Source organism: Carassius carassius, chromosome 26 (assembly GCF_963082965.1).
Source record: "Carassius carassius chromosome 26, fCarCar2.1, whole genome shotgun sequence".
Lineage (NCBI taxonomy): Eukaryota > Metazoa > Chordata > Actinopteri > Cypriniformes > Cyprinidae > Carassius > Carassius carassius.
The window spans coordinates 24,307,224-24,325,534 of record NC_081780.1 but is presented as its reverse complement, the minus strand read 5'-3'; the positions used below and the strand labels follow the sequence as shown (position 1 = coordinate 24,325,534).

The 18,311-nt window shown below is 35.9% G+C and overlaps 3 protein-coding genes across 3 annotated transcripts in view; 1 reads left to right on the top strand and 2 right to left on the bottom strand.

The window, feature by feature from the left end:
- LOC132106024 (zinc finger protein 271-like) overlaps positions 1 to 18,311 on the bottom strand; it is a 145,288-nt gene that overhangs the window by 61,747 nt on the left and 65,230 nt on the right. The gene's annotated exons all lie outside the window — the stretch shown is intronic.
- Positions 4,161 to 5,389, bottom strand: LOC132106153 (uncharacterized). The gene is made up of 5 exons (XM_059511810.1): positions 5,203 to 5,389; positions 4,919 to 5,096; positions 4,728 to 4,804; positions 4,449 to 4,629; positions 4,161 to 4,349 (listed from the first exon to the last, which is right to left on the bottom strand). The coding sequence occupies exons 1-5, from the start codon at positions 5,371 to 5,373 to the stop codon at positions 4,303 to 4,305; spliced, it is 654 nt and encodes a 217-aa protein (XP_059367793.1). The 5' UTR covers positions 5,374 to 5,389; the 3' UTR covers positions 4,161 to 4,302.
- Positions 10,193 to 17,211, top strand: LOC132106161 (zinc finger protein 239-like). The gene is made up of 3 exons (XM_059511820.1): positions 10,193 to 10,297; positions 12,417 to 12,546; positions 16,706 to 17,211. The coding sequence occupies exons 2-3, from the start codon at positions 12,459 to 12,461 to the stop codon at positions 17,164 to 17,166; spliced, it is 549 nt and encodes a 182-aa protein (XP_059367803.1). The 5' UTR covers positions 10,193 to 10,297; positions 12,417 to 12,458; the 3' UTR covers positions 17,167 to 17,211.

The following is an 18,311-nucleotide window of genomic DNA, read 5'->3' as shown; positions in this document are numbered from 1 at the left end:
ATTAAAAACGAATCTCTTTCGCCAAGCATTCGAATAATCTATCTCTTAAATTGTGAGTGTAGTTGCATCTGATCAAATGCGCATTTTTATTCTTTAGCTTGGGTTAAACTAATTGATTTTACTTTGTTGGATCAGCAGCTATGCTAATGATGTCTCTACAAGCTCCAGTCTGGATCCAGAACACCTGAGAAGAGATAATGCTGACCCTCAGAGGACCTCAGATGATGCTAACCCTGAATCAACAAACAGAACTAACAAATATTGCTACAAGTGTGACTGCATCATATAATAATTATTAATAATATTAATAATGTTCATCGTCTGGCTGACTACGTCTTGTATTAATTTTTCTAAAAATCCTGTACGTCCATACGTGCACAAACTGACAGTCACCACTTATAAGCTATTACTAAATATTGTAGAAACATAATTTTCTGTAAAGTTGCTTTGTAACGATCTGTATTGTAAAATGCGCTATACAAATAAACTTGAATTGAATTGAATAATTGGCTAGCATTGCTGGACATACAGTTGTTTTTCATAAAGGTTTCAAAATAATTTGATTCACTTTGTTCCACGAGTTGTAAATTTTTGTAAGGACAGATATTTATAAATGTATTCAAGTATTGTTAGTTGGCTCAAGCCATACCAGTAAAGCTTTTGATTTTAACCAAATACATTTGTGTTCTTAAAATTTAACAAATCTAATTATACACTATAAATACATATTAAAAAATTATGTTTGTATTAAAGGATCAAACTAAGCACCATATTTCACATAATGCCTATTAAGTTCAATAAGTGATTTGTGTCATGTGCTTTTAAAGAATATTTTCCTGGTGTTTTGGCAACTTTTACAAACTGACAAATTTCTCAATCTGTTTGTTTTCATGATAAAAGTGAAGCAGCTGGAAGTTTAGTTTGTATTGATGTCCAATTATTAATTTAAATACACATTCATTGTATAGAAAAACTGGAACCTATCTATTGTTTATTTTGGAACTTTTGGAAAGCTCTCGCGGTGATTTGTATGCAATACGTCGTGATTACAAAAGTGATTCAGTCAAGGGGCAGTAAATTACTTTCTTTCTGATGTTTGATTAACATTGACACAAATGGCGACAGCAGCTTTATTAGCAGCTTCTGTCACTTTAACACCTCAGGGTCTGAACTCAAGTCAAGTGCCCTGTGCAAAACTATCTCAAGTTCACCATGGTCTCAAAACGAGAAAAAATTGAAAAATAACCCCTGAAATGATGACTTCTGGTGAATATTGGGGAAACTAATTGATACATTTAGATAAATATATTTAATACATTATAGCATATTAAAATACAACTTATTAGGCCTATATATTTATAGAATAGCAAAGCAGGCCTAATCAATATACAAGACTGAACCATATAGATGTGAAATATAAAAGCTATCATGATCATTTTGCCAACAATGAACCATGGATTTGTTAAGTTTATAATATGTTTTAATTTTCACTTAAATACAACATATAACATTCAAAACTCATTGGCTTAGACTGCATTTGAAGAAAAATAAACACATCAGTTTTCTGTAACCTTGTGCAAACTTATTCAATAGAATTAGACTTCTAGAATGTTCTTTCCAGTGCAAAACAAATAATATTTTTAATTTAAATAGACAACATTTTAAGGCAGTGTAGTGCAAATATCTTTATATAATTATACTTTCATCATAATTAACTTTCTTTCCAGTGCAAAACAATAATACATAAACAATTATTAATTAAAAAATAATTATTTCCCTCCTCCCGATACCTTAAAGAGCACCTATTATGGCATTTAAAATGTTCCAAATATTGTCCCCAACAACAGTTTTGCATGCATGCAATGACAAAAAAGACTTTAGTGTTCTTATAATATGCATTTATTTTTACCTGTTTTGACAGCGATTCTCAAATTATACGTTTAGTGATTCACTTTTCAAAACCCCGCCTTTACGTGACGCTAATCTGCAGTGATTGGTCCAATGACCCAGTCAGTTGTGATTGGTAGTATAGTCTGTGCAGATATTTTCGGAAACGGAACGCCCATCACCCTAAATGGTTTTCAGTTTAACAAGTTTAAACCCATATAAAGTGTATGAACAAACATGGGATCAATTTTACCCTATCAATTCGAGCCTGAATATGAAGGGGAAACATCTGGAGATGCGAATGATCAACAAACTCAATCGCAAACACCACGACTGGAGCAGGATATTTCTCAATGGTAAGCATCAATGTAACGTTACCTTAGTTTTTGTCACTTCAGGCCAATGGAGCACGCTTAATATGAGTATTAATGTTAAATAATTTTGCTGTCATTAAGTGTAACGCGGAAACGGCATTAAAATGCCAAGCGAGACAGAAAATGTTTGCTGAAAAGAAATACGACAGGTAATGCTGATCTATTGTTTATTCAATACTTGTGCTTTCGAAACTAGTACATGTAAACCTATAGATTAAAATCACAATCTTTACGTGAAGTGAACACATTCTATATATATTATATAAAGGAAGAAATGAAGTGCTCTAAATGTCCGTGAACTAAACTACTGTGTGATTTCATGCAAAATTCAAATTTTCTGAGATTATAATATTGTGGTTTTCACAAGCTGTAAGCCATAATCATAAATTATAACAAATAAAGGCTTGAAATATCGCAGTTTGCTTGTAATGAGTCTATGATTTATTTTCAAATTTTAAGTTGAATTCCTGAAATTAATTAATATTTTAATTTGATAAACATATATACACACAAACATATATATACATATATATATACACATACACACACACACAGACACACACACATATATATATATATATATATATATATATATATATATATATATATATACATATATATATATATATATATATATATACATACATATATTGACTTATACTTGTTCTTTGATGATAAACCTTTTTTCAATATGGGTTGTAAAAAAAATGAACGAAGTTCCAGTCCCACCAACATGCATGCTGCATCATCTAGGCTTTGATCCGAATTGTCTGAATATTCATGTACTGCAGAACATCTATAACATATACAGATGTGACTATGGCCGTCTAAGGCGAAGAACCACAGAGGAGTAAGTATAGTTTGATATTACTACAAATAATCAAATCTATATAATAACATTCTTATATTTTTATTGTATAAGTTGAACACGTAAATGACAAAATTGAAATGTTTTTATTTTCATTAATCTTTATTTACAAAAAAACAATATGTAATCATCTTATTTGGTCACATAGTCTTTTATTTTTAGAAAGTTCCGCCATGTGGCATACCGCAGCTTTGTTAGCTGGTGCTGGGGCTACTTGGGTCGGAGTGTTTGGGTTGTCCTTGCGAGCTGTGTTGTGTACCGGATACGCCAGGAGTTTCCAGATCCGACTGGAGAGTACACCGGCTTTCGACCTCCGCTTGACTGAATCTTGAAACATGGCTGGCAATTGCTTCCACCTTTGATGGTCTGACAAACTCTGCACAAAGTGGCTTTGGAATGGGGTTTGATTTCAGTTCTTCCACAAATGTAGAGGGGTCCATGACCACTTCTTCAAATACGAGCTTCAGTAGCTCATCAACATAAGCTGTAATAAAAACATTACATTTTTTATTACTTATTTCATATTTTAAATATCTTTATTTTTTAGTTGGTGTTTGTAATTTAAATGTTACATTACTTATTACACATTTATAATATATTTCACAAATGTTTTCACATTTTTTTTTTAATAAAATGTTTTTTTACTTACTATATGTTGACTTTTTTTTTAATGGCCGTGCTACGCATTGCCCTTTTTTTGATTTCGGGAACACCTATTGGTACACCGCCTGTCCTGCCTTGGTTGTGGCTTGTTCTCTGTTGGCGTTTTCATTATGATTAAGCGCAGCAAGATACAGTCTGCAATAACAGAATAGACAGTAAAGGCCAGCTTCCCAATGTATATACCCAAATGATAGTAATACATTACCATTCCATTAATTATTTCACAGTAATAAATAATTTTTGCATATGTAACATAAAAAATAAATGTATTAATAAAATATATCATAGACAATATTAAGACTTACCTTGTTGAAACCATTTCTTTTGATTATTTGAAGCTATGAGTGGATGTTCGCACTTGGGAAAGATAGGATTGTCATGTGTGTGCACATTCTGGAGGTGGTTGACCACCTCTTAGTCCACTTAGCCACCTTCTCTGGTCCTGATGTCGAGGAAGTGGCGCACCAATAAACATGATTTCTGATGCTATGCAGCCACGGCCTCAGCAATTCACAGTCCTTTTTTTTTTGCCAGTTTATCTAATTTCTTAGACAAACCTGATATACAGAAATGAAAGAATAAGTAATAAAAAATATATATAGAATTTATTACATCAAAATTAAAATAAGTATATGGTTAAAAATTCATACACTAACCTTTCTCAAAGTGCCACACATCATAGAACTGTGTTATGTCACGCTCCCTGAGATACTTCTGGATCTGTGGATGACGGTCAGTGACGATGTAATCCACTTCTAAATCGTTAGACTCCAGCAGGTCCAGACATCTCTTTAGGCCTTCCTTCTCCATGTGATAGCTACCACCAACCTCGTTGCTCTAAGTAAGCATCATAACATATATTTTAACTAAAATTACTTAATTAATTTAAAATTTTAACAGTCAATCATGTACTCTTTTGTGAAAAGGTTACACACCTGAACAAGCTGTAGATCAACAATAGTATTGCTATGCATGTGCATAAGAGTATAGCTGCCATATTTAGCAGAATGTCCTACATAAATTAAAAATAAAACATAATTGTTTAAACATATGATTTAATTTTCACATATATACAATTTGTAAACTTAAATTTGAACTATTAATAAAAGACAAACTTATGGATTACCTGGGGAATCTGCACGCATATCTCCAGATAATGCAATCTTTCCTCCCTCTTGTAACTTCTGTATAATTTTTCGTTGTTCACTTCTCCACTTGTGTACAATTGCTGGTTCCAAAAAACTCCTGCAATGTCTCCTGAATGTGACGTACTGGTGAAGTTTTAATTCCATGGCCTTGAAAATCTATAATTTTGAAATAATCACAAATTACATTTGTAAATAATATTAACATTTATAATTTCACCAAAAAACATATGGTTCATTGTTGTAATACTGATTGCATGCCTACCTTTTGTAGTTTGATGAATGATCCCCCAGTAAAATAAGTTGCAGCTGATAACAGGAGGTTGCCCATTGGTGTACTTCCAATTATTGGTTGGCTCTGCCACTTACGGTTGTACAAACACTTGGGGCAAAGCTGCCTGATTGCAACATAAGTGCCTATTCGTTGTAGCTTCATATCAGATTGTGAATTGCAAATTTGCATCAGCTTCCTCCTCCGTAACACAACCTGTAAGTGTTATTAATAATTGTTGCTTTTATGTTTTATGTAGCATGCTTAATAATTGTTTGGTTTGTTGTGTAAGCACCGTTTAGCTTCTAGGTCTTCAATGACAATTGTATTGGGATATGTGAATTGTTTGTCGTTGTTTTCAGAGTTTTCTTTAAGAATAGAGTCATACCTCGTAGTAACGTAACGTTACTGCATTTTTTTTTTTTTTGGTAAAAACGTTATGTTTATGCATCGAGTTAACGCAAACAAAGACTGATTGTGCTTTTACAATATGAACTCTGGGCTATACTCGCTAACAAACCATTAAATTCCTTATCTTTTTTTAAATTTTTTACTACAAACTACAAAGCAGTGGACTATTATCATTATTATAACACAATTTAATTGATAAAAGCATTATTGTACTCCGTGTTACACAATAAGTATTATCTCTGTAAACACTGCTAACATTTTACTTATATACACACATTGTATACAATATGTGCACCAATGTTTTAATAAACTTATATGTTATTTTTTTGTAATTTTTACGTAAATTGTGTTTTTATTCCTTTTTATGCCGCAGGTTTCCCCCTCAAGGTCCCCACCTTCTGCCAAGCTGCCAGTGATCTCGGAGGGTTGTGTCCTGGCCGTTGCAACACTGGGGGATCAGGCTCATCCCTCCCCGAATCCCGAGGCACCTTCTGCACCTATCAGTCTCTGCAGGAAACGAGGGAATCGGTTCTCGTGGGAGTCTGCCTCTGAATCCTCAGCATCGGAGTCAACCCTGCCTGAGACTGTCCTTCCACTACCAGTCACGGCTCTTGCTGAACTTCCCCAACCAGTCACAGATCCGGCTATTGCCTCTGCTCTGCGGCCAAGGAGGAAGAAGGGTCCTTTCTGTCCTCTGTCCCTGTCTCCCCCTGAGTCCGTGATGCCTCTCCAACCTGCCGCTGTAACTGAGAGCGCTGTTCCTGAGCATGCTGCTTTAAGCGCAGTTCCAGAAGTTGATGCAGAGAATGCTGTTCCGAAGACTGTGGTGGATAATGTTGTTCCTGAGATTAACTCAGTGAAGGAGGTTTTTGAACCAGCAACGGAGAGAACGGTGTCTGAGTCCTGAGGAGAGAGCCGCGGCCGACTTGGCTGCTGAGGCGGTGTTGCAGTCTGTTTCGGCTCATCATGAGATGCCTGTTGTCATTGCTGCCAAGACCCTGTCAGAGTATTTGTCACACCTAGTCAAGATCCTAGAAGTCCCTGTCAGATCTGTTTTGTCCCCAGACCCTGTACCTAGAGCGACAGAGAGTGCTGATCCCAAGCCAGCTGCAGTGAGCTCTTTTCCAGAGCCAGCTTCTGTCAACGCCGCTGCAGAATCAGAGATGAGTGTGGATTCGGATGGAAGCTTTAAATACCGGGTCTGTTACTGTGAGCCCAGCACCTTTTCCCACTCCACAGTTGCCTGCTGTACCCCCTGTCACAGTACAACCCCGGACTGTTTCTCCCAAGCTCACTTCCCACTCTACGCCAACCAGACCTGCCCGGACCCCTCGTCATCAGCCTTTGTCCCGTCAACCTAAAACCTCTGCTCCACCCATCCACCCTGGACTTCCCCCCAAGAATTTTGTTCCGCCTCCTCCCCTTCCTTGTTTGTTTTTTCTGATATGTCACCCAAACCCTGTTGTGGTGTATTCTTGTTTACGTTTTATTGTTATTTGTCATGTTTTGTTGGTTTGTGTCTGTATCTCAGTCAGTCATGTCCCGCATTTGATGTCCCCTTGAGATAAATATAGTATTGATTCAAATCTATTAGTGTCATGTGACTAGTTTGAAAGGTCACATGACCAGATAAGTTTACTTCCTGCTTGCACATGTGTAAGACTATGGCTGCGTCCGAAATCGCATACTTAACGAGTAGGTACTTAATTTCAATAAGTACTTAATGAGCGCTAAAAGAGTACGTACTCTACAGCCAAATCTCGTTGAGTATGAATGCGGTTCCGCCATGTTTACGTTATCATGTGACCTATGACGTTATAACAAGCGCAACAACTTCAAATATATGACTGACTGCGACAGGTTTAAATTAAGATTATCACAGGAAGCATATCTAGTCCCTCCCAACACTTATCAACAATAATGATAAATGGTGACTAATAATTATATATATTTTTTGTAAAACAAACAGATTGTAATTGGTTTTTTTTTTTTTTTTTTTTTTCATATCTATGCTTGACTTCACACTGGACAAATGCAGCCAAGATGAATACATCTAAATATTCAGTCAAGTATTGAATGAATGCATGTGTTAATGAAACAATTAGGCTATATTTTATTTGCTGACAACAACAGGAGACATAAATAAACAAGTAAAATAAGGAAAGTAACCGTCACAATAAATAAATACAAGTCAACAACAGAAGAAACAAAGCTTTATTCAAACATTGTTCTGTTTTTGAAAGTGTACAGACGGTGAACCCACATCCGTCCATCACGTCCCTCACTGCTGCAGTCAGAATCTGAATCTGATCGTGATGAGATAGAGACATCGAGTCCTTGTCTGAGTGCACAGAGAGGATGAGGAAGACCATGATGAAGACACTGAACCACACAGCCCTGAACAAGAGCAGGAGAACATGTGCTGCTGTATCTACTCCAAACATCTGTGTCTGCTCACCATGAGCACCACTATCTGGAAAACATTTACACAGAGTAAAACGCTTTATATCATGTTGTCAGCATTCTATTTATTGCTGAATTTAATTTCATATTTTTACAACTGCACGTTAATTTGATAAAGCTTCATTACTGCTCTGGTGTAGTGAAGTGGACTGGTGAGCAGAAGGTTGCTGGATCAATCTCCACCGGTGTGTCTTTACTCCCGGTGACTCCAGAGGGATTGAGGTCCTGTAATAACAGCACTGTAAGTCACTTCAGATAAAAGTGTCTGACAAATTAATAGATGTAAATGTGCATTTTGTAAATGCTTTTTTGTGTCTTGGGCACAAATGCTCAATAAAGCTGCTTATTTCTTAAAGCTTTTTTCTTCAAGGCACAACTATAATATTAATGTATGCATATATTTAATACAGTTTCTATTTGGGGTTATGAAGGGTCATTTCATCTAAACATATAAATTCAGTCATTAATGACTTGCCTCCATTCTGTTCAATCCTTTGTTAAAACTCAAAAGGTGATTTTCTCCTGCTGGTTTGTGTTCATACAGTATCAGTCAATGGAGTCTGACTTTCAGATTCTTCATGACATTATTTGATGATGCTTTAGAAGCTTCTGAAACTCCGGTTTCATTGACTGATGTTGTATGAACAGAAACCAGCAGAACAAACTTGACCAAAATCACATCCTCAGTGTCTTTTGATCTAGATGCTCTCGCTGCTCTCGGGTCACTGAGGATGATTTGCAAGCGGTAATTGTCACTCGTTAATACAAAGTAGAACATTTATACTCACAAACATTTATTTGTACAAATTGAAGCCCATGTATGTAATTCTTACACCGGTTGAAAAGCATTTGTTTCATTGTATAGTGACACCCATTTATGAATTGTGTTCACGTTAATGAATAGCACTGCATGTTCGTTTGTTGTGGCTGTTTGTGTGGGTGGGTAGAATGCTGTAAACTGCGAAAAGGAAGTCTCAAAACCCAAATGAACCGAACACGATCGATTCAAACAAGATTTCAATTAATGCACTCCTGTTCTGATCCACAAATGCCCAGATTAATTTTTGAATGAGCGATTTTTTTATTTATTGATTGATTGATAACAGAACATGTTTATTTGCAAACATGTCTGTATTTGTACAAATTGCTGCACACTCATTCAATCCCGAATACCACAGATTCAAATTAAATGCCATTTGTTTGTGGTTAGTAAAATACATTCACAAAATGTATCTAGTACATGGATAATTGTGTGTGCATTTATTAATCATAATGAGACTATAATCATCCCATATAGAACTACAGTGATTCAGTGCTTTAGTCAGTCTTGATGACTGCAGCGTTACACAGAACCATCACAATCAAGAACCTGATGAAGATTCACTCAAGATATATTTTTCCTATTTTTATCCAAATAGGATGGATTGGCCATTATTGAGTGATATTAACATGTAATGTAAGTTTCATTCATACTGGAAGCCGGAGGACGCGCTCATTAAAGACTCCACTTATGCATCACAGAATTAATAGAACTGAAGATAAAACATTTTTAATGATGAAACATGAAGCCAATAAACAGACTGCAATAATGTGTTTATACATGTTTTCTAAAAGCCATCTCTGGTATTTTCATAATTAAGTATACTTCTAATCCATTGCTAATCTCCATTTTTACAGTATAGAACATGAAATATGTAGAACATATTTCTGCCTCATTCTATGATTAGAAGCCACATCAGACCACAAAATTAAGCATTTGACTGATGTTGTGAAGTGAAAACTTGTTATCTCTTGTTGGACAACTGGTTTAGAAACACTTCTTATTGCATGTCTTCACGGGAAGTTTAGCTTTAGGCATATTAATCATGTTTAAAGTAGCTATTATTTTGACACCACATTAATGAGGTATAGACCCCTTTTCAGTTAGAAACGATTTTGAGTCTTCTGAGGAGAGGCGAGCAATTCACTACATTTCTCATACTGATATATATATATATATATATATATATATATATATATATATATATATATATATATATATATATATATATATATATATATATTCAGATTATTATAATAATCTGAAATTAATACCTGTCTCCCTGATAGCACTTTTGTGCTCGCGTGCACAGGACTTTTATTTTGGTTTGGCGACGTGACGTCACAACGCTACGCCGCACTCCGGCATTTGTTGTTGTGCTTCGACTAAAGAAAGGTTGGTTTTAAATTAATGCAATCGACTTAAGCAGTTTAACAGGTTTCTCAAACTGTAGTTGAACGCAACATTGTCGTACCTGCTCTCACGTCAAGGCATGTTATTTTCTATGAGTAACGTTAATGGCTCCCGCGTCTCATTTCACTCCTTTGTTGTCAAACACAATTTATCATAAATTCGGGTTCAGTTACTGTGGATCAGTGAACGCAACCACAAGGCTTTGCATGCACGAGTCAATTAAACCAAACGATTAACACAGTTATACGTTGTTTTGAGTCGCTCGACGAGTTTTGCTGCTCAAAACAAAACACAAACATGTGACGTAGACTAACCATGTTCCGCACGCGCCAGCGAGCACTCCTCCGTTGTTAAAAGACAGACACGCATGTTTGTGTGCTCCTTCTCCGGGGGGATACCTATTATACAGGCCACACTGTGATTGATGTCTTTAGGACCAATAGTTTTTGATAAAAGTGGAGAAAAGTTCCTCCTCCGCCAGTGTACACAAGGTTAAAAGTGTTCCGTATAGGCTTAACTTGATTTTATCAGCGAAAATGGACGTTTAACTGATCAACTGTGAACTGTTTATTTCTTTTAACTGAAGAAAACATTATATAAATGAATATGAAAGATGTGCACCTTTTTATTTGGTTAAAATGCAAGTTAATTGCTGCTTTAAGAATGAACCATGTGAAGCATTAGTGAATACCATTTCCATGTCTTTCTGAAGACAAGAAGCGCGAACAATTTGTACTGATTAACAATAATTAAAAATATCAACCAATAATGTGAAAACTTAATAACGTAAGAGATTTCTGCTGCCTGTCTCAGGTGTACATCGCCCGCAATCACTAGGGGCGTTTACATGGACACTTTTTGCTTCGATCGGATTGAATTCATTCTGATTGACGAATCCGAACATAGCGTTTACATTTTACTCTTTTGACATGCCAAATCCAACGCCAGTTTATGAAACTAGATGCATGCGGTTATCAAACTTCAGCTGCACTGATACACTACACCGTACAGACAATCAATAATGTAAACCATGCTTTCCATTAAACTCAAGATTACATAGATATACCTGATATAAACTGGGCGCTGCAGACGCAAGCATTTTTTATTATGTCCTCGTTCCAATCAACGCGTTTAATCGCCTGCAGCCACAGGCGCCGCCGGTTCTTCTGAAACGGTCGTGATCCTGTCGGACTCTTATAAAACTTAAGCCCATTGGTGGAATATCAATTAGTGCTACCGTAAACACAACAGCCTGGCATTTTGATGCTGGGAAACCATTTTGATAAACTTTCGGAGTTACTGACGCATTAAAACCACTGGGAAACAACACCACTTCCGTTGCCAAAATGCGCGCGCAACTAATTTGATCACGTGGGCTGTAAAAGGGTCTATTTGCCAGGAAGAACAGCTCATTCGGTGTGTCATATGTCAGTACGCAATTTCTACATCACTGCGCATGCGCAGTACTTTACATTTTCGGTTTTCAATCCGATCAAGTGTTTACATGTCCTCTCTCTCTGATTACAAAAGGAATAAACCACCCTTTACAATCCGATCAAAATTTTAGTCGGATCTGGCCAATTCAATCCGATTGACGGGTTTAAATGTGACTTTTTTTATTCTGATTGTGCTTCTAGTCCTATTACGATCGGATTAGTAGTGTCCAAACTTACTCAAATCTTACTGAAACAAACAGTGGATGGGTCTCTGTTTACATCGGGGATGAAAGAACTATTTATTCACCAATCAGCGCTAAAACGTCACCTGTACTGAACATCGTTGTGTAGGGAACATGATTAGTCTACATTAACGACAACTTTTACAAACAAACTGCAGGTGTTTTTAAGAAAGTAGACTTTTAAATGTCATCTATAGAGCAATAAATCCGAATGTAAATAATGTTCGCCGAAATATTTAGTGTCTAACCTGTTAGTTAATTAATTTTATAAAGCTAGTTTTGAGTGTTTTTGGACAATCATGTAATTTAAGTCCATAAACTTTTACCCTGGAATAGGTAGCTGATTGATATGCACCCACAGATTTATTTTAAATTATAGCTTTCCTATTTATTTTTCTGTTCATCTTTTCTCATCTTAAACAGAAAAGGTGAAGCGACCAAGATCCATGTGACACTGTTATAAAGATGGCGTTTATTAAAGAAGAGAGTGAAGATGTGAAGATTGAAGAAACAATCAGAGTCAAACATGAAGATAGTGATGATGATGGATTAGGTGGGTTTTCATTCTCAAAACTCGCTCATTTGGTTTTTATAAAAAATGTCCTGCTGTACAGAAATGAATATATATTTTTGAAGGATGTCATAACTAATGCAGGTACATGGAGCGTCTCGTGTGGACAGAAATGTGTAGATCACATGACAAATAATAATGCTGCCTTCAAGTTTAGCTGACAAGATCCTACTTACAAACTGTAAATTTGTTAATATGGCATGATGAGCATTAATTAAAAAAAAAAAAAAGATATAGAAGTACCCTGAAAAAAATAATAGAGAAGTACCCCAAATAAATCCATCACTTTACAGGAACACTCCGCTTTTTTTGAACATATGCTCATTTTCCAACTCGACAAGAGTTTTACTGTTTTTCGAATCCATTCAGTCGATCTCCGGGTCTGGCGGTAGTATTTTTAGCTTAGCATAGATCATTGAATCTGATTAGACCGTTAGCACCTCGCTCAAAAGTGACCAAAGAGTTTTGAAATTTTCCTATTTAAGTGTCACTGGCCCACCGGTGGGCCCAAAGCCATTACGTATTTAAAACCGTAAATATTTTATACTAAACCTAAACTAATCTTGACAAACTATATATCATTGGAGACCTTAGAAGAGATTGTATTTTTCATAGTTGACCACCGTTTTATATTTAAAATTATGTAGTGACAGTAATTCATTAATTTGTGACAAGAAAATTTAGCAAAAAAAAAAAAAAACCCACCAAGAAGTTGGCTTTTGTTACAAAAAGCTGATACATACACATACAATCACGAAAGTATATATATATTTTCTTTTTTTTATTTGGCCGCCAATAATTCAGACCGAGCATCTTTTCTAATTTTTATCAAAAACTTTGAGAATAAATTGAATATGTATATTTGTATATGTATGAATGATGTTGCAAGTATTCAGTAAAAAATGTAATGCATGTCAATTTCATGTATGATCATACATGAAATAAACTTTTTTTTGTGAAGTTTCTGTAACAACACTCTAGTAGCTATGTTTGATTAAGATTTCTGATTAGAAAGAGCCCACCCTCATAACTTTATGCAGTAATAAAGATAGAGATATTCAGATAAGTCTCAGTAAGCAGCCAGAGCTGTTTCTAAGGCCAATGTGATTTCTGCCATTCTGTCTGCCAATGAAATCTGATATTGACAAACTCCTCATCCAATAAAAGGTAAATTACCACCTGTTGATATCACATGTTCAGGTGTGTTTTTAAAAACGAGCCCAAAATTAGGTTCATATTCCAAACCATTCCAGAATTACATTAATTTGAATCTGGACACCCCCTTTTCAGCTCTACCCCCAAAAAGGGGGGTGACACTTAAGGGGTTAAAGCTTGTCTTTTCTGTAGTTACAGTGTACTAGAACCGACAGAGAAACTATACTCTCATTCCAGTGTTATAATCAAGCTTTGTTGCCGTATCAGGGGTGTAGCTGGCGCAGTGATATTACCCAGTGCCTGAAAATAGTCCCCAGCTATATCATAACTAGTTACCTAGCTGGGGACTACTATCAGGCACTGCATACTATCATCAATGCAATGACGTACTATTTACTAGGGATACTCTGAATGTTAGGCAGCCAGAATTATTCGGCTGAAAATAAATAATAAGAAAAAAGACTGAATAAATAGTACCAAACAATAACATGACATGATCAAATATAGGCGCACACTAAGGCCCCGAACAATTAGTCGTTTTTTAAGTATGAAAACTTGAGGAGCACTGCCTTTTTATGGTGACTTTAAAAAAAAAAAAAAAGAGCAGTGCTCTGCGTTTTTTATGTTAGACCTGTCAGTCTAATCAAAGCGAGCGCTTTAAAAATACTTGGTTTTTGCTGCTATGTAAACTGTCATGTTAAGTCCTAAAAAAAACTTCTCAACCTACGACAGTCACCAAAAGTTTCTCCTCCATCATAGCAGTCTCTGGACTTTCTAAGCTACACTAAACTTTCGTTATAACAACGGAAGGCCCTCCTCTCCATTCATTTGATTTGTCAATGGAAAAAACGGCAATGACGTTTCATGCTCAGAGTTGCTCTTATTTTTCAACTTCAGGCGTTTATAGAGAGCTCCTGCGAAAATGTGAGGCACACGGAACGCTGACTGCCAACTAAAACAAAGGCACCTCTCACTGCAAAACACGCATTCTGTTTGATCGGGATAAATCATTTTACCTTAAATAAAGTACAGTTCTGTATTTTAAGGGACGGGTGGCAACCTTAATAACTGGCTGTGTTTACATTAATTTTGTGTTATAAAAAAAACATTTTGAGACGCAAGTGCATTAAACCTTACTGTGAGTTGCTCACAGCTGCATGTAAGAGCAGTCTTTAAAAACAAAGCATGCATTGGCATTTGTAAATTGAAAGAAGCTTTCTGTTAGTGAGGGCCACTGCATTCCAAACCACACAAATTATGACTTCGTAGAGCATTTGTAAGGAAAATACAGATGGGAGAGGCTACACACTTCAAGTATAAAGCACGTCTCGCGTACCGCATCCTGTGCAATGAAGCCCGCAAATGTCCTTGTAATTCGCTTCAACCTTTCTGACCTTTATGAATGATTATTGTACGGAAAGTTTGAGTGGTGTATGTGTGCGAGGAATTGGAAGAGATTAGGGTACGGGTGTTTCTAAAGCAAACTCCACGTCATCACGCATCTGGTAAAAGTTGATTCTGAATCGTTGGAGAGAGAATCGCGATGCATCGATGCAGAAATTATTTTCTCCCACCCCTAGCCAAAATGAGATAAAAATATGTATTTTTCAACAAAAATGTTGTAGTGTGGACATGACCTTAGAGTCTGTAATAAATACTGTAAAGTCTGTAAAGCACTTAAGTCACTGCATTTTAAAACAACTTGAGCTTATTAGTTGACCCTAAATAATTTCTGAGCAAGAATGCTGTTCTACAAACTTAGAAGTTAAGAATTTAGAATTCAGTTCAAAGAAAGTATTTAGTTCAAGAACATTACTAGCCATCTCATATTTGATACTTGGTCCCACTTCATAATAACGGTCTCCAATACCTCTGTACTTAATATGTACATAGTATGTAAACACAGTGTAAGTACACATTGGAACATAGTATCTACAGCTGTAATATCTGTGTAAATACACACATGTAACAACCCACTGAATAGTATGTGTAAGTACAAATGTGTTAACAGGACTAACAGGTACACATTATATTAGATTTTATCATGTAATATCTTTGATGTTACAAAGCAGCAGCCAGTAAGTTAGGCTTTAAATACAAATTGTGGTTGTGTCCAGAATGTTACACTTTATATTAAGTGGACAGTTCCTGGGGATTTACCATGTAAGTACACTGGTATTACATTGGTTTACCAACTCCTCCCACTTTACATATCCCCAAACCTACCCATCTCCACCCCTTGGATCCCATTTCCACCCCTAAACTACTTACATACTACGTACAAATTTAGTTACTATGTCTAAGTACACAGGTATTAGGGACACTTAATATAAAGTGGGACCGTCATGGATGTGACAGTGAAGTTTAGTAATACTGTCTCAAGGAAACCTATACAAAGAGAAAAAAAAGCAAAGGGCCTCAAACTGAGCCTTCTGACACTCCACTCTTTTTTAACAAATAGGACATAAACCATTAATTTCTTGTCCACAAATGCCTGATCATAAGTTATACTTGGGAATGTTGTGATCTAATAACTCTAGAAGAGATAAGCACAGTTTGTTTAACAATGGGACTTAAATCTGCTTTTATTCATAAATGCATAATAGTCTTTAATATTTTAGAACAAGGAAATCACAAAGCGATGTTTTGCAGAGTTTTGGTCCAACACTAACTTTACACTAACACTAATCTTTGTTGAAACTTTGTTGGTAAAGTGGAGTAGGTTGGATTTTAACTCTACAAGCGGTGTTTGACATTCCTTAAAAGGATACTCCACCTCAAAACGACAAGCCTCCCTGTTTTCATCCAAGACAAACAAAGCTTTTTACGGTTTTGGAACAACATGGGGGTAAGTGATAAATGACAAAATGTTCATTTTGGGGTGGAGTATCACTTCAATAAATGGCAGATTTGGGTCATTGTTGTTCTCTTTTCTGCTGTTGCGCTTAAACAGGGTTTAACTTGTATTTGTCTCTTTTCATCCTAGACCTGATGGCAATAATAGAGGAGATTCAAAAGCAGCATAAGAAACAGGAACAAGAGCAATGTAAGCATAATGATTTCAGTACTGGAGAAAAAACTGAAGAGACTTCCCCACCAGCAAAAGCTAAGGAGACACGAATTAAACGTCGTCTCATCTGTTCAGAGTGTGGAAACACTTTCAGTCATCGAACCGGCCTCAGAATCCACATGAGGATTCACACTGGAGAGAAGCCTTTCACCTGCCATCAATGTGGAAAACGTTTCGCTCAACGAGGAAACTTTCAGTCACACATGAGAGTTCACACTGGAGAGAAGCCTTACAGCTGTAACCTGTGTGGAAAGAGCGTCACAACACAACAGAAACTTAACAATCACATGAACCTTCATGTCAGTGATAGGTGGAAAGAGTGCAAAAAGAAATCTGCTCAAAGTAAAAGTAAAAAAAGTAAACGTACCATTACATGATTGACATTTTACAAATAAAAGTAAAAGTACCAGACAAAAAATGTACTCAAGTAAAAGTTGCTTATTTAAAATTTACGCCGAGTATACATCATTTTTGACAGGGTTCCTATGGGGCTTGGAAAAGTACAGAATTTGATTGAAGTATTTTCCATGTCTGGAAGGTATGAAAAAGAAAGCGGAGTATGGAAAAATATTTGTATTTACAGACTTTTGCCCAGATTTTTTTTTTTTTATATACAATGTTACTAGCTTAGTAAAGAAAAAGTAACTTGAATCATGTAGTAAAATTTTTGAATTGAGTTACAAATAGTTACAAATAAAAAAAAAAAAAGAGTGACAATCCAAATATTCTGCTCAATTGGACATTAGGCCTTGATATTAGAGGTACTACTGTAAGAACTGATAATTTTGGAGCAGGTAGATATCTTAATTCATGTGCATTCATGCTCTCGTTTTATTCATAGTAGGATGGCAGTGATGCACAAAGATCTTAATGCATAAGCATGCTAAACATTTTTTATATGAATGATTCTGCATGTTGTCACTTCGAGGAAATCAATGGGGAAAAAATATTTACAGATGACTATACCAAATATAAAGCTGAAAATAATGGCACTATTAACCATTTATGTTAAATATGGTCTGAAAATCAACAGGTTTGGAAATTTGAGTCTGGAAAAGTATGGAATTTTGAAATGGAAATGTGTAGGAACCCTGTCTTTACTAAGTTTTTAACAGTGGGAAGGAGGAACTTACAGGAACTTGGGAGGAATTACATGGGCTTATATCAGAATCAGCTTTTATTGCCAGGTATGTTTACACACAGAATGACAGTGATAGACCAAAAAAAAAAACATGGAACAAGTAAATAAGGAATAAATAAAAAAAATACAAATTGAAAATTGTATATACAGATATTTAACAGTAGACAGTTGTATGCACAAGTATACAGTATAATGTGCAAATTGAAATGTAGACTAAGTTTTAGATAAATAAATGTATAAATAGTGTGTGTTCCACAATTAATGTCAGGTGTTAATGAGATGGATTTCCTGAGTGAAGAAACTGTTTCTGTGTCTGGTCGTTCTGGTGCTCAGTGCTCTGTAGCGTCGACCAGATGGCAACAGTTCAAAGAGGGACACCCC

What these genes read in the sequence shown, in the direction of transcription:
- LOC132106153 (XM_059511810.1), bottom strand. Translation starts at nt 5,373, where the DNA reads ATGAAGCTACAACGAATAGGCACTTATGTTGCAATCAGGCAGCTTTGC. An exon ending in TATGCGTGCAGATTCCCCAG is followed by an intron (nt 4,805 to 4,918) that starts GTAATCCATAAG and finishes TAATTTATGTAG; the next exon opens with GACATTCTGCTAAATATGGC. An exon ending in TGTGTGGCACTTTGAGAAAG is followed by an intron (nt 4,350 to 4,448) that starts GTTAGTGTATGA and finishes TCTGTATATCAG; the next exon opens with GTTTGTCTAAGAAATTAGAT.
- LOC132106161 (XM_059511820.1), top strand. Translation starts at nt 12,459, where the DNA reads ATGGCGTTTATTAAAGAAGAGAGTGAAGATGTGAAGATTGAAGAAACA. An exon ending in TAGTGATGATGATGGATTAG is followed by an intron (nt 12,547 to 16,705) that starts GTGGGTTTTCAT and finishes TTTTCATCCTAG; the next exon opens with ACCTGATGGCAATAATAGAG.